Source organism: Ochotona curzoniae, unplaced genomic scaffold, assembly GCF_017591425.1.
Source record: "Ochotona curzoniae isolate NIBS_2020 unplaced genomic scaffold, NIBS_Ocur_1.0 contig_2688, whole genome shotgun sequence".
NCBI lineage: Eukaryota > Metazoa > Chordata > Mammalia > Lagomorpha > Ochotonidae > Ochotona > Ochotona curzoniae.
Window position 1 is genome coordinate 12842212 of NW_024465553.1, and position 24465 is coordinate 12866676.

Below are 24465 nucleotides of genomic sequence, written 5' to 3' on the forward strand. Positions count from 1 at the left end.
TTCTGCCCAGGATTCCAGGTAATGCACCTGAAAAGGCAGCAGATGCTTGAATCTTTACCTTCTGCCTGTGAACCTGGGTGGAATGTCAGGCTGCTGGTTTTGGTCTGGCTCAGCCCGGTGTATTGTAGGCACTTGAGTGAATCGGTGGATGGATGGTCTGTCTCTCCTCATACGCTTTCTCTCTTGCTTACACTCTCTTTGTCACTTTCAAATAATTAAAGAAGCAGATCTTTAGTAGAAGGTAGCTGTGGCTGGTTGGTAGGCAGTAAAGCTGCCGGCAGTCCTAGCATCCCACACGGGTGCTGGTTCTAGTCCTGGTTGTTCCACATTGATCCAACTCCCTGACAGTGTTCCTGGAAAGCAGCAGAAAGTGAGCCAAGTGCTTGGGTCCTTGTACCCACATGGGAGACCTGGAAGAAACTTCTGGCTCCTTGCTTCAGACCCACCCGGCTCTGGTCTTTGGCCATTTGAGGAGTGGCACAGTGGAAGAAAGATTGCTCTTTTTCCCTTTTTCTCTCTCTGTAATTCTGACTTTAAAATACATAAATATATCTTTAAAAAAGGTAACAGAAAATAATGACACACAGTGGAAAGGTCTTATTTGGGCTTTATTGTTTGTATAATGTAAAATTGTAACATATAAAGCTAAGATTTAAATCCTTGATTATCAAATAGTTTTAAACTTTCAGTCTTTTCTTTGATGACTGTTCCTCCTAATGACTCAAGCCTGGCATTAGGATTTTAGGTCATCATAAATTAAAATTTGATTTTCTTCACTCAGAGATCATGTGGATAGTGGGATTATCTGTCTGTTCTCTGAAATTTGCGGAATCAAACATTTGATGGCGTTTTTGCTCAAGTAACATTGCTGTTATTTCCAGTTTGTAGTTTTTGAATGAATGAAAGTAATGATTCTAGCACCTGTCAAATAGAAGTATTGTAGATTTTTTAAAAAGAAGTTATTTGTTACTTGAATTAGTGATTCATTACTGTTAATGAATTAATATCTGCTGCAGTGACAGCATTGATACCAGTAAAACAATAATTGCCAAACTTTTAGTTTAAGAATGTGCAGACACTTGGTGTAAGTATTTCACTTCATCTTGTTGAATTCCCTCTCATCTTTAAGAATTGTTACTTAAATATTTCAGTTGTGATGTTTTCTATTTTGAGGCAAATATATTAGAGCCATTAATTGCTGTGATATGTAAAAGATTCTGAATTATCAAATAGCTGAGAACATTTCAATGCTTAACGTTTTCAGCATTAGATAACATTCTTATGATTATGAAATAGCCTTATGGTTCCTTGTTTGTGTGTATGCTTATTTTACTTAATTTTTTTTGTAGCCACAGCACCACAAGTTATTGTTCCCGATTCTAAGCTGATACAACATATGAATGCCTCAAACATGGTAAGACCCAACAGATAGCTTTTAGAGTACACACATACATATGTTGTATAATAACAACTTGGAAGTTTATTGAAGACTTGAGCAAGACAGATTGCTTAGTTTTCTGTATATTGGATTTAGCAGCAAATTTAAAGTTTAACTTTCTACTTCAGTGTTAACAATAAAATTATGTGATGTCCTGCTTAAAAAAATTACCTGAAGGTGATTTGTGGGAGATTTTTGATCCCTGTTTTGGAAAACAGGACTTCCCAAACTTAAATCTATTAATTGGAGAAATCAGAAGTACTAAGAATTGTAACCTTTATTATTTCTAATATTTTATTTTTTTCATATTAATGTTCTATTAATACAAAAAATAGATTCCATGTAGTTCATATATACAGTTTTTTGTGTGTGGGAAATAGAATTAAAAGTAAGTTTGTCACAAAATTCATGCATGTTAGGGAACCATATTCAAAAATTCATGGAGAAAGTGAAAAAGCTAAATGTGGCTATCAAAAATTTTGGAGGACAAAATAATGTTTTAAACTATTTTTCATGAATTGTTTGAAGCCCTTCTTATTTCCCCATAGTTTTTTTTGAGAATTAGGTGACTGAATGGACTTTGTAATTGCCTGGTAGATTCTTCTGTAAATCAGCTTATTTAAAAGGTGAGGAAATTAGGGATAGAATGGCCAGGGAGGGGAAAGGTGGCGAAGCATCCTTTCAGCCAGTGTCGGGGTGAGGCCGTGGCTCCCTGTGGGTCTGCTCTCAGGAGCCTGGACCTGGGAGTGCTTACACAATGCCTGCTCCAGACCCCAGGTGAGAGGGAAGTGATCCTTTGACTCATGGGTAGGCAGATTGTATGACTTAGGGTGCAGGAAGTATAGCTTCCAGTTCATGACTCTAAGCTTGCTGCCTAGCTGTCCCATTTCATTGCTCCCTAGTCTTGCGGGTTGCTGAAAGATCTAGATTAATCTCATGCAAAGTCCATGGACTTTGCCTGCGTTCTGAGATTTGTCTCATCTGGTGAATGCCTTTTACAAGCCATACTAAGTCTAACTGTGCCAGTGACTCTTTGTTGTTTGTCTCTTCAGGTGCCATAATATAGTTCTTAGGTTATTATATTCCCTCCCCCAGTTTATTCGTTCCTCCGGGTTTTTCTTTTTGAGATAATATTTTAAATTAACATTACAATCAAGATCAGCAGTTAGAAAGTAAAAAGATTATGATGGATCAACAATGATGGATGTGTAGACTATAAGTGATTAGGAGACCATTTTCACCCGTACCCAGTAAATTCTAAAATAATCACAGATCCTTAAAACTATAGTAGTGGTATTTATTTATTTAGTTATTTTTAAAGATGTATTTGTTTTACTTGAGAGTCAGAGTTGGCAGAGATCTTCAGCTGCTGGTTCACTCCCCCTACATATTCACAGTGGACTGAGCTGGGTTGATCCAAACCTGGGAACCAGAAGCTTCTTTCAGGTCTCCCATGTGTTGCACAGCCCAAGGCATTGGGCTCTCTGCTGCTTTCTCAGTCCTTAAGCAGGGAGCTGAATTTGCAGTGCAGCAGTTGGCACTCAAACAGGCTGAGGACTAGCCTGCCACACCACTGCGCTGGCCCCAGTAGTAGAACATTCTTAACCATTGGTTTTGCAAAGGTATAAAATGAAGTTTGACAGAAATGTTTTTACAGGAGTTCTGATTTACACAGGCATTTCTCTATTTGGTTTTTGGATTTTTAAATTTTTTTAAATTTTAGCCTTCATGGATAAGGGAGAACATGTGATATTTATTTTTTTGTGTGTCATTTCAAGAAATTGTGAAGTTTTTATAATGAAAATGTACTATTTGGATTGTTCATGAGCGCATTTTTGAATTAAGCTAAAATGCCTGCTTAGATTTAATCATAATGTGTCATATTTTTTAAATGTGTGAATTGCTATCTTGATATGTATTTTAGCCAAATGATTTGCATTAGGATTTTCATATTATAAAGGGATATGCATTCAATTTATTTTAAGAAGTCATTAAACTTTCAAATTATACTTAGGTATATAATATTTCTCAAAATAGTGTTGTGTAAGTCCAAAATTGAAGGAGTTCTCATATCTCTGGAAATTATTTGCCTGTTTCCTTAACATATTAAAGGACAGTTTAGTTGGAGTAGTTGTTTGGTACATTCTGACAAATGGCATTTGACTATTCTGTTTGAAATATATAAAGTGTTAAGGTAATATTTTGGCTTTGTGAGTAATGAGCCATCAAGCTCCTTTGGATTTATAAATCAGGATAGGGCAACTCGCTTCCTCCTATACATTACCAGCCTTGCATATCACACATAGGCAACATTGAAAATTTCTGCTTGGTATTGAATAAATTTTTTTGTGAGAGAGAACAAGTTTACCTACTTATTTTTCAATGGCAAATCCTTGAAGCATATGGCATAATGTGGATTTTGTGTTCAGTGGGTTAGCAGCAAGGTTGTTTCACAATTCATAAACTATACCATTGTTAGAATGAGCGTGAGTTACTTTTTCCAAGATTAATGTGGTTTTGTTAGATTTATCGCTAGGGGTCACTGTAGTGTTCTTTAATTTATTCATATAAGCATATGTCTTGCCTAAATAGAATCAGTTTCATCTCAGGTATAAACACCTTTACTTTGAAAAAGATCAGTATTTGGTCCTGGAGACCTTATTTATAACCAGCAAAAGTGACCTTTATCAGAGACTTCCAGATACAATTTCCCTTTTAAAAAAGGCAAGTATTTATGTATTAATTTGAAAGGCAGTGTAAAAGAGAGAGACCAAGACAAAGATCTTCCATCTGCTGGTTTATTCCCTAGTGGCCAGGACTGTACCAGGGTGAGGCTACGTCTCACGTAGGTAGCAGGGGCCCAAATACTCCTGCATCTTTCATGCCTTCCCAGGCACATGAGCAGGGAGCTGAATCAAAAGTGGAGCACCCAGGACTAGAACTGGGGTCCTGTGGGGTGCAGGTGGCCCAGGCTCTGGCCCAGCAAGCTGCACTACAGGCTGGCCACTGTATTTGCCTTGTGAAGTCTTGTTGTAGTAAGTCTCCACAGCAACAAGTAAACAAGTAAGTCTTTACAAATTGATCGTCATCTATTTGGAAGGCATAGCAACAGATAGAGATCTTCCATCTGATTCCTCAGATGCACATAGAGACCAAATTGGGGCCATCCTGTGTCCAGAAGCCCAGGCCTTCCTGAGGGTTGCCCACATTATATTGATTTGGGGACCCAAGCACTTGAGCCATCACCCCCTACCACCCCCGAAACTCAGGCTGTGTTAGTGCAGTACTGAATTTGAAGCAATGAATTGATGTTCTTGTGTAGGATTAGTATGTATTTTTGTTAATATTTTGATGTATTTTTACTGAAACAAAATCAGGGTTTTTTTGGCGGGGTCTTTTAAAAATTTATTTATATAGAGGAGCAGATTTTATGTATTTAATCTGTAGTTTTAAAAACACGATACTTCCGCCCTTCTTCCTTTTCTGTTAATTTTTGCAGTGACACAATTTCAATTTATAATCACAACTGCTCTAAAAAGTGAAAGTGGTTGTGTTTTTGTTGGTTTGGATTGCTCTCAATTCAAATACTCAATAAAAATGATTTCAGTTTTTGTGATAGCACTGTGTGCTATAGAAATGAACATATTTAAAACATAGATAATCTCCTGAAAATGTGATGTTGTATCAAGTAAGACAGGGGATATTTCAAGGAACTTAAATCATCAAAATGATCTTCCTAATTCTCTTTTTGATACCATATAATGTATTCACGTTTGGGCTGTTTGATGAAATACAAAACCTTTTAGTGGTAATTAAATGAAAGGTGGTATTTGTATGGTGTATCACTCCACAAATAATTATTCAACAACTTGAATCTGTACAGGTGGTTATTTTACTATGTATATGCTAGTTGAAGTTGCTGTTTCAGTCTGCCAGGAGAGGGAGAACTGTTATCTTGCAAAATACGAAGTAGTCCTTTGATATTCCTAAATAGTTGTACTTTCAATAATAGGTGTTTAATATGGTCATTAAAGTTGGATTACCTTTATATTGGCTATGTAAACAGATTTATTTTAAATTGAGCAGTTTGGTGTCAAATTAAAGATTAATGAACCTATTAAGCTATACCAGGATTTTTGCAACAGTAGGAATTTTAAACTCAGGGTGTAGTGGTTATTTAGATCTGCCATGTGATTGAAAACAAGGAATTGGGAGTAGGGAAAGGAAGCAGTGTGGAATGGTTATTTCATATATTGCACAATATTTTTGTTAATGCATAATAATCGTGTATAGGTTACATTGAGTGTATGAAGGCTTAAGGAATGTTGAAGAGAAAAAGAATGCCTTAGCGATGCCTGAAGAGTACATTTTCTGTGGGGGAGGGAGAGTTTTGTCCCGTATGTGGATTCAGAATATGCTCCAAGAGAAGCTGAAATGCTCTTTGAATACATGTTTGGTTTTTATGGTTTTCCTTTGTTTAGAGCGCTGCTGCTACCGCTGCTACGTTAGCACTCCCGGCAGGTGTGACTCCTGTTCAACAGATATTAACAAATTCAGGTAATAAAAAATGAAACCAGTTCTTAAAAATGTATTTTAGTATTTTTATTTGGGAGAGAGGAGGAGGTAGAGGTCTTTAATCTGCTGGCTTACTTCACAGATGGCCGCAGTGGCTGGCATGGGGCTAGGTTGAAGCCAGGAGTTTGTTCCAGATCTCCTGCTTGTCTCAGGCCCTGAGGAGGGAGCTGCATGGAAGTAGAGCAGCCAGGACTCAAGCCAGCACCTGAGTAGCATGGCAGCAGCACAGCTCCGAAAATCACACCTGGTTTTGTCTTATTGAAAGATCAAAAATACTGTCATTTCCTTTACCATTTGATTTAGTTTATTAAAGTCGCTGAGGGCTATGGAACATTGAACTGTAATCATTATTGAAGACTTGGAACTTTCCTTCTATAAATAAGAACCCTGTTATTGAATGAAATATGATTATATAAAAATTTTTGCTTAATTTTTTACCAAAGAAATTTAACCTTCCAAGTAATTAAGCTTGACTCATTTGAACTTGATTGTGATATCATAGTCAGCCCTATATTGCTTTGAACAAATTTATTACAATTTGTTACATCTCATGTACATGTGTTACATATAACATCTCTGCATTTATCAATATCTAGTTAATTTTTGATACTAGTTTGAAACTTTTCTTTACATGAGTTTTTTACTTTAAAATTTTAAAATATTATTTAGTTTATAACAGGTTTGATGTGATTGTTAAATACAATTTTAAGAACATAATGATCCTCCCACCCCTTTTATTTATATGAATTTTAAGTCTTCTGGCTGTAATCTTGATTATATAGTCTTCTGTTATTTTAATTCTGTATTTATGAAGAACAAGTTAAAGACTTGTCTAAGTATATATTAGTAAGATAGAAATTGTTTGATTTCTTTATTTTTATAGAAAGGACAGAGTTACAGAGAAAGGGAGTAGGGTAGATCTTTCAGCTTCTGATTCATTCCTCAAATGGCCGCAATGGCAGCAGCTCATTTAATCCAAAGCCAGAGCTAGGAGCTTCATCTGGATCTCCCTCATGGGTGCAGGGTTGCAATGCTTTGGGCCATTCTGCCATGGTTTCCCAGGCAACCAGCAGGGAACTGAATTGGAAGTGGAGCATCCAAGAGTTGAACTAGCACCCGTATGGGGTGCAACAGAAGGAAGCTTAGCCTTATGTGTCAGCGTAACAGTCCCCAGTTGTTCACTTTTTAATTGATTCTGTGTCATTTAAAGTGACAAATAGGAGGGAGGATGTATAAGCTAGTCCCACAGTTGCATTGTTGATATTTGATTCAACAAATTTTTGAGCAATTCTGAAGTACTGTGTAGCTGTGATTCCAAATACCAAATAAACCACTATACTTAGGTTTTTTTTTTTTTTAAGGAAATTTTATTTATTTACTTTGAAAGGCAGAGGTACAGAGAGGGGAGAGAGAGAAATCCTTTGTTGTCTTATAATCTGTTGATAGTTTTAATTAAAAACAGCTGCAAATGAGCATGTTAATTTGGAAAATAAAGCCTTTTAACTAAAGTATTTGAGTATGGAGGGAAATTGGGAGCAATACAGTGTGTACAGTGTGATAGCCCTTAATAAAACTATGAGACTTGCTGCTTGATCATTCTAAGCCCTTGAGGCATTTGACATGCAGTGTGAATTTATTTTCGGATGGTCACTGCGAATGTGGCAACTTGAATGTATGTTTGTTACTTTAGGCCAGCTTCTTCAGGTGGTCAGAGCAGCCAACGGTGCCCAGTACATCTTTCAGCCTCAGCAGTCAGTGGTTCTACAACAACAGGTTATACCACAAATGCAACCTGGAGGAGTACAAGCGCCAGTTATACAACAGGTAAAAATGTCACTTGGTGGTCGCCATAGTTCTTTTTTTTTTCCCCCATACTTCTGTCTTTGTTCTGTGTCAGTTTCCTAGGTGGTTACCCCTTTTGCCATGAATTTATATGTGCAAATGCTTAATACTCTTTCCCAGTACTGTGTACGTTTTTGTTCCAAATTCCTTCTGTACAAGTCATTGTTCAACTTACATTGAATTTGTTTAAAATAGGATAATTGTTACTATTACGCATCTCTTAGCATCCCCTCACCTCCTGATGTGCGTTTTCCTCAGTGGGAGCACTCAGCATCTGGTATCCTAAGAGTGATTCAGGCTTGAACTAGCATCTACTGTCAGGATCATCATAAATAGCCAGTAATTTGTGAGTCTGCAAAGTGCACATGATACATCTTTGATGATGCTTTGGTATTTGGGGGAATGGAGTGTGTGTGTTCCTCTCCTGCTTGCCTCCAGTAGCTAAGGTGTTATTTAGTCCTTCAATCCTACCAATTTTTTTTAAGATTTATTTTTATTTAAAAGGCAGAGCTAGAGAGAAGGAAGGAGAGGTAAGGAAAGAAAAGATAGAAGAAAGTTTTCCAGCCGTTTGGTTGCTTCCAAATGGCTGCAATGGCTGGAGCTGAGCCCATCTGAAGCCAGGAGCCAGGAACTACTTTTTCCAGGTCTTCCACGTGGCTGTAGCAGTCCAAGGTCTTGAACCATTTTCCACTGATTTTCCAGACTTAGTTGCAGAGAGCTGAATCTGAAGTGGAGCAACCATGACATGAACTGGAGCCCATGTCAGATGCTGGTGCCACAGGCAGAGGCCTAGCCAACTATGCTATGATGCTAGTCTACCAGTTATTCTTACTAGTTCTTTTTTCTTTTCTTTTCTTTTTTTTTTTTAAACTGGGATTTTGCCATATGCGTAGTACCTTAGTGTTTGAAACTAGTTTTTTCTCTACTGTTATCATTTCATTAATTCATACAATCATAATTTGTCACTACAGTACTGTCAGTGTCTTCTGGTTTTGTGCTCACCCCTAGCCAGACTGACTCATAGTCTCTTTCTTTAACTCTTGTAGTGACTTCCCATTGCCTGTTGGAAGATTTTTCTTTTCTATAGACAGAGCACGTGCTGTCAATGCCGGGTTCCTCCTCAGATACCTGCAGCATTCAGGGATTGGCCAGGGCTGGGAGTCGAGTAGACACCTCCCACAAGGATGACAGAAACCTGCTTAAGACATTACTGTCTCCCGTGGTTTAGAGTCAGGACATCGAACCCAAGCACTCCAGTATGGGTTACAAGCACTTTAGCCTCTCAACTGCCAAACCTACCACACTCTGTGCCCTGGAAAACACAATTTATAAGATCTTTTTTGGGATCCTTTTTCTGTGAACTTGCAGAGTGTTTTTGTATTTAGGAATATTTGTTTGGAGTACAAACTGAACCTCCCTAAGCCAAAAATCAGAAAACTGAAATGCACCAAAATCTGAAACTTGTGGAGCATTGCTGGTCACCCAGTACTGCTTTACGTCTTCTCTCCGTGAGTCGTTCCTGTTTTGTCTGTCACACCATATGGCTGCCCTAATTGGTCTTACATAAAAATAGACTCAGGTCTCCAGATTCTCTGTCCTGTGTTCTTGTGCAGACAGTATAGCTTAACAGCACAGACATGGCCTTTGTACCAGAAAGTTCAGGTTCAGATGTTACTGTTTAGTGATTGCAAGGTTTATACATTACTACTTTTCAGTCCGTCTCAAGTAAGTATAACTCTGAACCTAGGAAGTACTCAGTAAATATAGCAGTTATCTTTAGAAAATCCTTTTCCTGCAGCAATGTGATAAATTGGAAAGTTTAGTGAGTCACTGTATTGGTTTGACATTGCTTTTGTGCTTCAGTTTTCTGGTGGTTCTTGGACGTTTGACGCTAGTTCTTTGTGCAGAACTTAATCATCCGAGTAGTCGCCAACATGGCTTTGTTTTGCCATAGGTGCTGGCCCCTCTTCCTGGAGGGATTTCACCACAGACGGGTGTCATCATCCAGCCTCAGCAAATCCTGTTTACAGGAAATAAAACTCAAGTTATACCTACAACAGTGGCAGCACCTACATCAGCACAAGCACAGATAACTCCTGCTGGCCAGCAGCAGCCGCAGGCCCAGCCTGCCCAGCAGCAAGCTCCCTTGGTGTTGCAAGTCGACGGAACAGGGGACACCTCATCTGAAGAAGATGAAGATGAAGAAGAAGATTATGATGACGATGAAGAGGAAGACAAAGAGAAGGATGGAGCTGAGGATGGACAAGTGGAAGAAGTAAGTTTCTAGTGCAAATCAGAAAGGCGAATCTGCACAATTCTTATTTTCCTTGGTGTCAGACTGATGAATTCTTACACTGTACTGTTAGAGCCTTAGGATCTGTGCAACATGTACATCATAAGATTTTAAAGGAAACTAAGATGTCAGCTATATTCGTATTTCATGAATGTCACTGGTAATAAAACACAAAGGTATTCCAGGTTAGGTCATGCTAATATAGTGAAGATGACAAAAATAATTCTAATTGTTTGGCTTACACATTCATCTCATGGCTTTATATTTAAAGACACTGGTGGGAAAATACATGCGATTAATCTTTAGCTTCAGTAGTTCAGTCATGACAGCATTCATAGGAAACCAAGAAAATCAAAACGACAGATTTAAATAGAACTTTGCTTTTGATCCACATTCTATCCCAGTTTATTTGTTAATTGTTATATTTATTTATTCATTTATTTATTTATTTGAAAGTGCATTGGAATAAGAGAAGAAGGGCCCAGTGTGGTAGCCTACTGGCTAAGGTCCTTGCTTTGCACATGCTGCATCCCATGTGGGCGTCAGTTCTAATTCTGGCAGCTCTGGTTGTGGTTTGGGAAAGCAGTGCAGGATGGCCCAAAGCCTTGGAACCTTGCACCCGCATGGGAGATTCAGAAGAGGCTCCTGACTCCTGACTTTGGATGACTCCTTCCGTTGTGGCCGCTTAGGGAATGAATCAGTGGATGGAAGATCTTCCTCTCTGTCTCTCCCCCTCTCTGTATATGTGACTCTCCAATAAAAATAAATAAATATTAAAAATAAAAAAGAACAAGAGAGGAAAAGACAGGTCTTACAGCTGCTAGCTTCCTTTGCAAATGGCCCAAACAACCTGAGCTTGACCATACCAAAGTGAGAAACTAGGGACTCCATCTTGGTACCCCACAAGGCGGGGAGGGGCCAGCTTGGGCGGTGATCTGTTGCCTTCCCAGGCTCATTCATGGGAGTCTCAGAAACGGAGAAGCCAGGACTTGAACTGGTGCTGGGATACAGTTAGCTGTGCCAGAGAGAGGGGCTTTGTCCAGATGCATTACAATTCTTCTTCGCAGTTTCTCAATAATCTTACCCATTCTTCAGATCTGTCTCCTGTCTTCTGCTGGAGGTGTATAATATGTGTTTGTTTTCCTTGCTGTTTCAGCTTAGTTTATAAAGTCAGAGATAATATTTGTCCCACCAAAATTTTCCATATTAATTGCCTTCTTCAGCTTTAGGTACAATCTTATTTATCTTACTCATTTAAATTCATTAGTAAAAAATTTATTAATAAACACAAATGAATGAAAATATTTTAAGGTCTAAATATACGGTGCCCAAGATCTACTTAAAAAATAAATACTGTTACTTGGTGCCTCGCCCTTTGGTATCATCTTTGTTCTGCCATCAGAAAATTCATTTGTGGTCATGAATTATATGTTTATCATTAACTTGTCTTTGTGTTTTACCAGGGACTTAAATCCCTGAATAGCATGTTGTCTAGTTCTGACTGTCCATTTGTAGCAAATGAAATCATTCTGTATGTATGGTTCTACAAATTGTTTTTAAGCTATGGTCTTGAGATCTTATCCAAGATGTTACATAGAGCTGTAAGTATATTCACTGTTAAATGCATTTATTTCTCCATTTTTCTGACTTAGTTGCATTGGAATTGGGAGTTAACATTAGAGCTTTTGTGGTTGTTACTTGTTACAAGTTATAAAATACTTCTGGGTGTGTATTCTGAGAATACATGGACAGCAGCGTCTATGATGTCATCCCTAGGCATTGAGTTGAGTTTTGCAGCTCAGTGCCAAGTTGTGGTACCGCTGAATTTCTGCCATTCAGGGCGCGTTTGTGTTGATGTTGAACATTCTCACTAATGTCTGATATTGTCAAGCTCCTTAATTTCTATCAGTCGTCTACAGTATATACCCACATTGATACATAGTTTATCAGGTATAGTATATGCATATATACTGGTGTGGGTTTTGGTGCTTTTCCTTGATCTTTGATGAGTTTCTGTATATCTGACTTTCCAGCCAGCACGTGTGGTCGCTTTTAGTTTACTGTTTGTCAAGTAGGTAAACTTGCTCAGTTTATTCCCTAGAGGTTTACTGCTTCTCTCACATAGTTGCGTTTTCTAGTTACTCGGTTTTTGCTAACAGTATCAAAATGTGTAGAACTTTTAATACTCATCTTTGATCCGCTGCCTTCCTAAAGTCATACTGCTTTTAGTACTCTATCTGTAGATTTTTTTTTTTTTTTTTTGGTTTACTGTTTAGAGAGATCGCATTGTATATGGAAGATAACTTTTTCTTGCTTTATTGGCTAAGTCCTCCAGAACAGTGTTGGGAAAATGGCAATAACAGAAGCTTTTATCTTGTTCTTTAGGTTAAAAATAATCTTTCATGTCATTCACTATTAAAATCCTGGATTGAAGGATTTTAATGAATATCCTTTATCTGAATATGAATGTTCCCTTTTTTTCAGAATTAACAAAAAGCTTTGCTTTTGCTTTTTAAGCTAAAAGTAAATGTTGAATTTCATTAAATATTTCTGTAACTGTTAAATAACGAGAGGTTCTCACCCTTATTCTGTTGTTAGAGTGAGTTTCGTTGACTGATTTTCTATTTGTAAACCAATTTTGTATTGCTGGAATAGTATGACTTACCTGATCATTATGTATGTTTTTGAGAATTGTTCATTTTTCTTCAGGACATTTGCATGTATATTCATGAATGATTCTGTTATTAACATTCTTTCTACAAGTTTTCAAGTTTATTAAATCTTTATAAAATAAGCTTTTTGTAACTTTTCCTCTTGATTTTTTTCAAAAGTGATTGTACTTTTTTCTGTATTTGTTAAAACACTGTTAAAATATCTGGCAAGTCGTTTCTCATTCATATATTTTATTTCTTTTGGAAGCAGTTTTGGTAAACTATGATTTTTTTTTCTAGGATTCTGTGTATGTAGGTATGTGAAAGAGTTGATGAAACTGAAATTATAAAAGATAAGAAACTTGAAATTTATGGGGTTTTTTCCCATGAACTTTTTGAAAACTTACACATTCATGAGTGTTTTTGTTTTTTTAAGATTTATTTTTTCTGTTTATTTTAAAGTCAGATATACGGAGAGGAGGAGAGGCAGAGAGGAAGATCTTCTGTCCGATGATTCACTCCCCAAGTGGCTTCAACGGCCGAAGCTGTGCTGATCTGAAGCCATGAGCTTGGAACTTCTTCCAGGTCTCCCATGCAGGTGCAGGGTACCAAGGTCTTGGAAGCAAGGCCACCAAGATTAGAACCAGCACCCATATGGGATCCTGGCACATGCAAGGATCTAACATAATCATGTAACCATTCTGGTACCAGAATCATTTGCAGTCTAGTCTGTTGTTTTAATTCCTGCTATTATTATGCCTTAGTTTTTTTCTGTCTTGCCAGAGGTGTTTTGATTATATTAGAACTCATTTCAGAGAATCATCTTTTAACTTTGTTTTTTCTGTCTACTGTGTTTTTCTGTTCTGTTTTGCATTTCAAAAATACCTACATGATGAGATTTGCTTGATGTCATCAGGTTTTATTTTTTTAAGCAGATGATTTACTGCAGTTTTTGGGCGTACTATCTTCTCTTATGTCTGTTAGATTATCAGTAGGTTTGTTCAGATATTCTACATCGTTACAATACATTTTTGTGGTTAAACAACCAGTGAGATAGAGAGATAGTGGACTTCCTGATTTTGTTTTAAGCCTAAAATCGGGCACATATAAGATTACATTTGTATTTTCTTGGTGAGCTAAGTCACTTATGATTGAACACACGAGTGTCATGCCTTAATGACATGCATTTTTGTGTATGTATGTGTAACATATCTATTTTTAACCATGAAGTCATTTTTCATTATCCTAATAGAGCAGTACTGGCATTACTTAGTTGTATCAACACTGCTTAGTAGGGAAAGAATTGTCTTTCTACCAAAATTTGCTTGAACAACAGATTATCTATATAAAAAAGTGTGGAATCTGACCCCAACTCCACCTCATATAAAAATTAAACAAATGAATCAGAGACCTAAATCTAAGAGCTAAAGTTAAAAAGCTCTCATATGAAACCATTGCAGCAAATCTACATAACCTTGGATTTGACAGTGGTTCTTTAAATGTGATGCAAAAGTACAAGTAAGTCGTGGAAAAATGTGTACATTGCAGGCAATATCTAGAACATAAGACAGTCCACCAGATAACAGGTCATTTGTAAGGATCCACTATTCAGAATGCTTGAAAAAATTCTTACAGTTCAAAAACAAAACAATGAAAAGATGAGTGAAATACTTTAATATATTTTTCTCCAAAGATGACATACAAATAAGTGAAAAACTGCGCAGCAGTATTAGAAAAAGGTGAGTTGAAACCACAGTGCAGTACCTCATGCCCACTAGGACAGGCGGAGTCAGAACGTGACTGTGCACAGGAGTGCAGACTGATCAGAACCCTGTGCGGTGATTAGAATGTAAAAACATGTCATTTCTATGGTGGTTTGGTTTATCAACATTTGACTGAACAATACACAGGAAAGCAGGAATCGGGTATTCACACAAAAATATTTGGATGTTCGTAACAGCAGTATTCATGATAACCTACAAAGTAACTCAAATGTTCACCTGAGAATTAGACAAACGTTGTATACTTACAGCAGAGTAATGTTTAAGCATGAGTAGGAATAAGTGTGTTTCTAGAGGGCCGTGTGCTTTAACGTGCCCACTTTGAGAACACACCAAGTGAGGGGGCTAGTGGTAAGTGCTGGCTGTTAGGATCTGTTTACATGAAACAGGCAGACAAGGCCGTTTCATGGGAATGCTGCACACAGTGGAGCAGGAGGACAGGATGGGGAGGTGGAGGTGACTGCTCCCTGGATAAGGATGGTTAGGTATGATTGTGAACGTTTTTCCTATCACCGAAATTTTTACATTAAAGAATCTTGCTATGAATTTAACATTTTTTAAAAATGTTATACTGGTGATAGTCTGCTTTAAGTCAGAGAGTACATGTGTAAATAGTATAGGCAGATTTTTTTTTTTAAGATTTTATTTTTATTGGAAAGTCGGATATACAGAAAGGAGGACAGAAGAGAGGACGATCTTCTGTCCGCTGATTCACTCCCCAAGTGACTGCAATGGCTGGAGCTGCACCAGTCTGAAACCAGGAGCCAGGAGCCTCTTCTGGGTCTTCCACGCAGGTGCAGGGTAGGTACCAAGGATTTGGGCTGTTCTTGACTGCTTTCCCAGGCCACAAGCAGGGAGCTGGATGGGAAACGGGCTGTCAGGATTAGAACCAGCGCCCGTATGGGATCCTGGCGTGTGTTAGGCGAGAACTTTAGCCACTAGGCCACTGCACTAGGCCCTAGACATAGATTTAATAAAATTTTTTCCTGCATTAATTTTGTCCCATTTTTAGCAGAAATGCGATGTATATCTTTTATCTTCCATCACAACTGAGGTGAATTTTAAGGTAATTGGTCGTTTTGTACTGTGAACATTTATTTTTCTCTTTGGTACTGAGATTTTCAGCTCCGTTTTTTTTCCTTTCCTTTTTTTCTTTTTCAAGCCTAAATCTTAGTTATTTTTTATACTTCCCTCCACAATAAGCGTCATAATGTGTCGGCCTGGATCCACAGTCCTAGTCCTTTACGTATAGACACAGGCCAGACCAGTAGACTTGTACTGCCCTTTTTTCTCCTCCAGTTTGACCAGTTTTCTCTTTCCTACTGTTTCTGGTACATAGTGCCATGTGTGTTAGTGTGAGCGTGTGCACGCCTGCACACATGCTCATACATGCCATGCACATAATATTGTTCAGAAGTTTCCCTGGGGCCCACCGTGGTGCCCTAGCGGCTAAAGTCCTTGCCTTGAACGCGCCAGGATCCCATACGTGCACTGGTTCTAATCCTGGCAAATCCACTTCCCACCCAACTCCCTGCTTGTGGCCTGGGAAAAAAAGGAGGACGGCCCAAAGCCTTGGGACCCTGCCACCCACATGGGAGACCTGGAGGAAGTTCCAAGCTCCTGGCTTTGGATTGGCTCAGCTCTGGCCATTGCGGTCACTTGGGGAGTCAATCATCGGATGGAAGATCTTCCTCTCTCTCTGTCCTCCTCCCTGTATAACTGACTTTGAAATAAAAATAAGTCTTAAAAATTTTTTTCTTACCAAGGTTACTGAAGAATCTGCAAGAAACTTAACAGCAGTTAAGTATGCAATTTGTAAGTCAAAAAATGATACTCTACTTTTCCCTCTTTTTTAGAATACCATAAAAAATGACTCGTGATAGCTTTCTAAGATACCTAGAGAAAGTAAGCATATAGATTGTGATATTTGTTATTTGGGTCTCAAAAAAAGTCAGGGTGATTGTACTGCTCTTCAGTGACAACGTGAGCCATCTTTTATCCTGTATAAACACATGGACTCTTTCACTTGCAGGAGCCACTCAACAGCGAAGACGATGTGAGCGATGAAGAAGGACAGGAACTCTTTGACACAGAAAATGTCGTTGTATGCCAGTACGATAAGGTAAGGTTGCGTTCGCAGTTCAAGAGATTGATTTACTTACTTGAAAGGCAGAATTATAGAAAGGGAAAGATGATCAGAGAGATGATTCCCTGTGCTGGTTCCCTCGGCAAATGGCTGCAACAGCTATGGCGGGGACTGTAATCTGGGTTCCCCGCTTGGATGCAGGGGCCCAAGCTCTTGGGCCATCTCCCATGGCTTTTTCCAGACTTATTTGCAGGGAGCTGGATCAAAAGTGGAGCAGCCAGAACTTGAACTGGTGCCCATGTAGGATGTAGACACTGCAGGTAGCAGATTAATCCACATTGACCCCTATTTAGACTCCCAATTTGTAGACAAAATAAGCAAAGCTGCTTTGGTGGGGAGGGGGGAATCTTTCTTTATTAAACATTTATTTATCTCTAGTTGACCCCGGTAGCCAGGACTGGGTCAGGCTCAAGTGCTGCAGCCGTCTGCTCCTTTCCCAGATGCAGGAGGATCAGAAGTGGAGTAGCTAGGACTTGAACTGATGCCCGTATAGGATGATGGTGTCAACACAAGAGTTGCCACAATGCAGTTCTCAAATACTTAAAAAAAAAAAAAAAAGAATAGGGCAATAAATAATATGAAAATAAACAGTAAAGTATTTACTAAAAATTAGTCAAAATTAAGTTTGCTATACTTTGGTAGCATTAGGACTTTTGGAACCAGGTTGTGTGAGAATTGGCTGTTGACTCTCTATGTTCTCAATTATTTTGTTTATTTATATGAGAGAGAGAGAAAGCTCTTCCATCCCCCAAATTCTGACAACAACCAGGCCAGGGCTGCTAAGCATGGAGTCCAGGTCTTCAGTGTGGGCAGTAGGGACCAAATCTATTACAGAGATCAAATGAAAGGTGCTATTCAGATTTTTTTTTTTTTTTTTTTTTTTTTTTTTTGGTCCATTGGAAAGGTAGATATACAGAGAGACGGAGCTATAGAAAGATCTTCCATCCTCTGGTTCACTCCCTAAGCGGCCACAGCGGCTGGAGCTGAGCTGATCTGAAGCCAGGAACCAGGAGCTTCTTTTGGGTCTCCCACGCAAATGCAGGGTCCTGAGGCTTTGGGCCTCGACTGTTGTCCCAGATCACACACAAGCAGGAAGCTGGATGGGAAGTGGAACAGCTGGGACACAAACTGGCACCCCTATGGACCCCAGGGGATGCAAGACAAGGATTTAGCCACTAAGCTATTGCACCAGGCCCTGTTAACTTAGATTTTAAAAGGATTACTTTGCCTTCTTTATTAAGAAAAATATAGGGAGGAAGTGAGCTTTAAAGCAAGGGAATTATTTAGACAGGAATGTTGTAATGATCCAAATAAGTGACACCATGTCTCCCGTTGTTGTAAGAGTTGATGAATGAGTCCGTATGCTTTCCTGACTTTCTCAGATACGATCTAGAAAAGAAGTGAGGGTGCTTGTGTTCCATTTGTGGCTCTGCTGCCAATTCCAGCATCCTGCTGATGCTCACCCTTAGTGCAAGCGGGCAGTGTCTCAAGTAGTTGGATCCCAGTCACACGTGGGAGAGAGCCTGGCTAAGTTTCAGGATCCTGGCTTTGCCTGTCCCAGCTTCTGTTGTGAGCATTGAGGAAATGAACCAGTGTATGTGAGTGGAAGAGATCTGTCTCTCGCTTGGTCTCTCCCTCTGTCTCTGCCTTTTAAATAAATGAAAATAAATATAACTGATATTTAATGTTTCCTTTGAAAAGAATCGAGAGGGCAGCAGTGCTTTGGCACAGTGAGTTAAGTGGACACTGAGAGCTGGTTTCAGTTAAGTACCTGCTGTTGCACTTTGCTCCACCTGCTTGCTAATGTGGCTGGGAAAGCAAGGGAAGATGACCCAGGCCTGGGCCTCTGCCACCCCAATGAAGCTTCTGGCTCTGGTTTTGACCTGGCACAGCCCAACTATTAGAGCCATTTGGGGATTGAGACAGCAGATGGCACATCTGTTTTACATTGTAGATTTTCCATCTACGTGGTCTGTTTAGAGTAGAGGTAAAGGACCTCTGAGCGCAGCAGTTTCTAGCTCACCTCCTTTTTGTCCTCTTGTTTGTTTTAGTAATAAAAGTTTGAATGTAGAGGAGGAACATGACAGTGGTTGTCACATACATGAAAGGCTTCAAAGGGTTTCAAAGACAGGAAGTCTGAAGGCAGAGCTAGTATCATCTAGTGGAGCTTGGAAGAAACAGCTTTCATTGAGTCATAACACATGAAAGAGCATTCCCAAAAGGAGTTCTTTGCTTCTCTCCTCCCTAATGATACACATACAGTAAATGGCCAAGAATGTGTCATAGAAAATGTTTAGTTTGCATTGCAGGAGTGGGCCAGAATATCAGAAAATCTCTGTGCCTGGTAAGCATTTCTGCATTATATTATGAGACAAACCGATACAGCTGGAAGAGTATTTCAACAGACTTGAAAACTGTCTTTGTCACTTAATAGCAATATGCCCTTGGTCAAGTCATTGAATGTGTCTGAGCTGTTTCTTGTTTGGAAATGGGTGCCTGAACTAGTTAATGTTGAAAGGCATCTCCACCTGATCTTGGCCAAGAGGGTGAGAAGGGTTAAAATTATCTTCACATCAGAATAGTGAGAAGGTTTGGGCCTTCAGAACATCGGGAGCTTGAGCTCGATAGTGACTTGAGCCCTTTGGCTTTACTGGATATAGTTGCTTAAAATAGTCTGTTAATGACCAGATGATCGGCCTGCCCTCAAATGCTTTTCTTAAGTACTGCTGTGCATACAGTGTCATGGTGAATTTAACTGCAAGGAATTTTATTTTGATAGAAAAAAATCTTAATTTTATTTTTTAGTTGTATTTTATCAAGTTTGTATGCAGCATTATGCAAATTGGAAATGCTGAGAGACGAGATGAGGGAAAGCTTTTGTGGAGGACACTGTTTTTGAGATTGAGCTTGGAAGTATATATGCAAGCTTGGTAGAGTATTTAATGGAAAAGTATTAACTACTTTAAATAACATAAGCAACAAAAGATAAATTTTTTAACATATGTTGAGTCAATTTTTTAAATCAAGCTAAGCTTTGCTAAGAAAACCATTTCCAAATACAGTCTGTGTAAAGAGGAAGTTGTTGGATTTTGTAAATAAATTCTTGTTTTCCTTTGTTTTGTGATTGCTTTGAACTTTTATTTTTGCTTATTTAGATACACAGAAGTAAAAACAAATGGAAATTTCATCTTAAGGATGGCATTATGAATCTTAATGGAAGAGATTATATATTTTCCAAAGCCATTGGAGATGCGGAATGGTGAAGAGTTGCTTCTTTTCTTTTATAAATAAAAAGAAACTTTAAACAAACAAAAAAAATGAAGTGGACGGTTTGAAACTTGGGACATAGACCAACCAAAACTTCACTTCTGCATGTGAGAAAAGTGCAGTAGAAGCAAAGCTACTGGAGCAGAGCTAGACCTTGGCAACACAGACACTACTTCCAAATGGCAAGCCATGGAGCTGTGGCACCTGGGGCTGGTGGGGCAGGGGGTTGGGGTTTTGTGTAGGAAAACCGTAATTGTTGATTTTAAATGCAGGTACTTGCCACTGGTAATTAGCATGTAAAGCTTTGTCCATATTCCTTCCTCCAACTTTGGCTCAATCAGAAGATAACTCGGAATGAACTGAAGAGATCCCTTTTGATAGATTGAATTGAACATGTTTATTGTATGTGGTTATATTTGGTAAAAATTGCGTGAGGTTTTTACAAAAGGGTAAGAATTACGGTGTTGAATTTTAATTCACTTGTGTAAGAAAGCAATTTAAAACTCTCACAATAGGTCTTAAATATTTTTACTTGCTATTCTCCCTCCATAATATATACCTCGTCCTTCCCAGCTTTAGGAAACAGCTACTTCAGATGTGAAGGAAGCAATCAGTGCTCAAGTTGTAGATGCAGACTTGAACCAGGTCTGGGTGTTGATTTTAATTAGGTTTTCTTACTCAATAAATGTAGTTTGATGACTTGGGCCTTCTCTGTGTTCAGTGGAATTAAAATGATAACTGCAATTTCCTTGCTGAAAAACTTCTTTTGTTTACCACCTTAAAAAGAAACCCCACATTGGCTCTTCAGGAATATATCTTTGTTTCCAGAAGGACCATCTGGTTGAACTGTCTGCACGTGAGTGTAGACGGATGTTTCTGTCAGGCTGCATTATGTGCTCACGTGAGTCTTCAGTCTTGACCCATCCAGACGGCACTCTATTCTTTGATTGACACATAGAGCAAGTGAGAAGGACCTGGGTTTTTATTAAGAAATTTAGTAGTTTAGTTTCTTGTGTTTACTAGTAGGAAATAAAAAGCCTGTTAATCTAATTGAACATTTTTTTTTAAAGCCGCTTTGTAATTTGAGAGGGATAGTTGTGGCATAGGGTCGGGGTGGGCCACTGAAGTATGTACTTACCTCTGGTGTGGTGGCCTTTCCAGGCCATCAGTAACACGGACATGGGCTCCAGTTTGTCCATGTGGAAGAAGGCATCGAAATTTGGCTTGTACATTAAAAACAATAGAAGTCTAGTAAGTGTATTAAGAATGCATAGTTCTGCATTCCAACAAAGGGCTTAAAAGAACACTATGGCAGTGCTGTATCGAGCATAAACCGGCTGCCTGGGAGAGCGGCAGAACATTCGTCTTCACCTTTGCGTTCTTAAAACTGGTTTGACTTTTCATGAAGTATATGGACAAAATTCACGTGTATTTAAAATTGCTTATCTGTTGGTTTAGTTTTCAGTCTTCCAGGTTTGTCTTCCTTTTATTTGCCTTAGAGTGTTTCCACAAGTAACACTTAAAACACTTTAAAGTACATTGCAAAGAAGAAAACTGTGAGCTATCACGTAGTTTTTTTTTAAAGTCTGAACTTTTCCATAGGTATCTCTTTTTAGCCCACTTTGCACCCCACTGAGTCGCTTGGTCTGATTAAATTCCTTCAACTTCAGTGTGAATCGCCGTGTCTGGTGTCTGACAACGCTAGTGGTTGGGTTTTATTTAGATCCCGTAACTGATAATACAGTTTTTGACTATATTTGTAGTTTTTTCCTTGGGAAGTTTGTTTACCCCCTGCTCTGAAAGCAGACACAGGTCTGTTATCATTGAGGCTGAGGGAAGAGGAGGACGGGAGGAGTGAACTCGCGGAGGTCCTGTTGGCCTTTCCTGCGGGGTGGTGCTAGGGGCTCTTACGGAGAGAAGTGGTGAATGACCTGAACTGCCTCGAGCGTGGGCGGCGCTGCAGTGTTGCTTGAGTGAACCCACTGGGCTGTCCAGTAGTCCATACGCTGCTGAGGCCTGGATCGCTGTATCATCTGTAGCTCATGTCTGGCCCTCAATACAGACATGGTTTTTCATAGTGGCATCGTAGACTGGCCTATTTTTGCAACTTTATCTTCAAAAATGAACAACTGCTGCTTCCAAAGTGACTCGTTAGAGTTCTTTTGAAGCAGGAAATAACCATTTGTATTTGCACCTGTGTATTACATAGTAATTATGGCATATTTGGCAAATGCTTTTCTTTTACCTGTGAAAATTCTGAAAGCTAGTTCAAACAACACTGCATACCAAATTGTGCTCTTACATATCATGTATTGTGTTAACTTTGTAATCAAATAGCATGTTTTAGTTTTATTATAGTAGCTTTTATTATAAGAATGTCATTTGCTTATCTTTTATTGTACTTGAATTTCTTAATCATGCTTTTAACATTGTATTTAACAACTCATTTCATTAGGTTACATTGACATGTCATTCCTTTGAAAAGGCAAGGGGTTCCTACTTTCAGAATTTTTAAATGAAAACATGTTTATGGAAAGGGGAAAAATAGTTGAGTCTTGGTATTACAACAATGGTTTCAGAAGAGGATTTATTTTGATTTGCACAGATGAGATGGCACCTTTTGCCGTTAACTAATAGTGCTAAGGAGCATTCACACAGAAGTACCCTCTAGAGTGTGCAAGCGTGTGCCTTCGGTATGTGAACTCTTGCTGAGCAGTCATTTGGATAATCAAACCACTTGCATGCCTCGGAGCACGTCTGACCTGTGGAGTCTGACTGGTGGTGGCTGGCACGAGTCTGTAATGTGCAATTAGCACCTAGAGCAAATGCCTGGTGTTTGAGGGAGATCTCTGAATTGGGCGTTTATATATTTATTTTAAATATATATTTTTTCTTTTAATTAAATGCCATCGGAATGTCACATATTACACTGTTGCCTTTTTAAAAATCAAAGCCACTCTGGTGTTATCCCTCTGGGATTATATCAAGATATGAGCAGGTGTATAGCGATTCAGATGTGTTCACGACACCTTAATAGATTCAGGGTTTAGAAAACAACACAAAAATATAGTATCTTTTGTCTAAAGATTTTCTTTTGCTATAGTGAAAATTGACAAGTTTTTTTCACTTTTTTCCTGAGATTGATAGAGGAAAAAGAAGGTGTAAAATTTTCTTCTCTCAGAGCAATAATGTCACCGTTATCACCGGAGGGGAAATAGAAGAAAAGCAAGACGCGATTCCTCCTTGGGAGTTCCCTTTATAACTTAGCGTTTTCTTTCACTTGAGAAGACTGTTTCATTTTTCAGGTTATTTCATCTGGAATTTTTTGAGTTTTTGTGCAATGTAATATTTTATTGATCTATGTTTGTACTTTGTCATTTTATTTCATGCCTGTCTACGTATCTGATTCAGCTATAGTGGATTTTTTAACTCATTGGTTAAACAGCAACAAGAAAACCCCCCAGTTTTACATATTTCCTCATGGTTTGTGCTGAATGATTTTGCATTTTAATCCTTTATGATGCTATGGACATTATTCTGTACTTTTTAGACCTGCCTTAGTCTTTTTTTTTTTTCCATTTTCTGTGGTTTAAAGAACACACCAAACTTAACTGTTGTTTTGGGAAACAAAGATTCTTTTATCCTCCTAAGGGGAAAACTGTATTGAGTTAATAATTACTGTTTCAGACAAGTTTCCTTAAATCAGTCCAGTATCAGGGCTGCAGTTTTGGGGGAGGGGCTAATCGTTTTTGCTGTTCTGGGCTACTGTTGTCAACTGCTGTTGTACGTACTGTTATGTCTAAGGGCGTAAATATATTTATTATGTTTGTAAAATTCATTCTGTACAATTGCAGATCAAGGTTGCTCTTCTGTGACATATGGGATATTATGTTTTAAAGACCATCTTGGAATACAATTTAGAGAACTTAGTATTTTGATGTACTAAGATCTATTTTAAGTTTAATATTTTACCTTTGCAAAAACTTTAATTAAAGATGTTATTTAAAAAAAAGTAATGTTGCTTGCTTTGCGTGCTAGAGTATGATACTGCTATGTTTGCTGAGTAAGAACACAGAGTTGAGACGGAAAAATGCTTCATGTTAATGAGGATAAGTTTAAGTAAGAAAAGTTATTCAGTTCTGTGCTTTCAAGATAAGTCTACTGGGATGTCTGAATTATTAAACTCTAAAAAATCTTTAACAGTAGCTTTTTAAAAATTGTGTTTTCTGGGCACAAAAAGCAATTTGGTTGGGCTAACTTCAACACAATGTAACTAAGAATGTGTAAAATTTAGCACATTGTACTAAATGGGTATTTCTAATCCAGAGCGTTGATGACTTAGAGTTTGAGAATGTTAATTTCTTCTCTGTTTAGGTGAATCATCTTCCTCTTAGTTCAGAGTTTGTAAATAATTGCATATTAAGGGAATTGGATTATTGAGGTTTGTATTACAAATTGAATATTTTTGTGTT

General features: G+C 38.4%; 1 protein-coding gene and 1 non-coding gene across 2 annotated transcripts in view; both read left to right on the forward strand.

Moving 5' to 3' along the window:
- The window catches only part of GTF2A1 (general transcription factor IIA subunit 1), a 32931-nt gene extending 8759 nt beyond the window's left edge, over positions 1–24172 (forward strand). Inside the window, exons 4-9 of the mRNA XM_040975213.1 lie at positions 1350–1414; positions 5920–5995; positions 7704–7837; positions 9810–10130; positions 16613–16702; positions 19882–24172. Coding sequence (XP_040831147.1) covers positions 1350–1414; positions 5920–5995; positions 7704–7837; positions 9810–10130; positions 16613–16702; positions 19882–19989 — 794 coding nt within the window. The 3' untranslated portion in view covers positions 19990–24172. The remainder of the gene's footprint in view (positions 1–1349; positions 1415–5919; positions 5996–7703; positions 7838–9809; positions 10131–16612; positions 16703–19881) is intronic.
- Positions 699–841, forward strand: LOC121153294. Its single transcript, XR_005883379.1, has one exon. It is a non-coding gene; the product is annotated as a small nucleolar RNA SNORA79 (small nucleolar RNA).
- Positions 24173–24465: the final 293 nt, after the last annotated feature.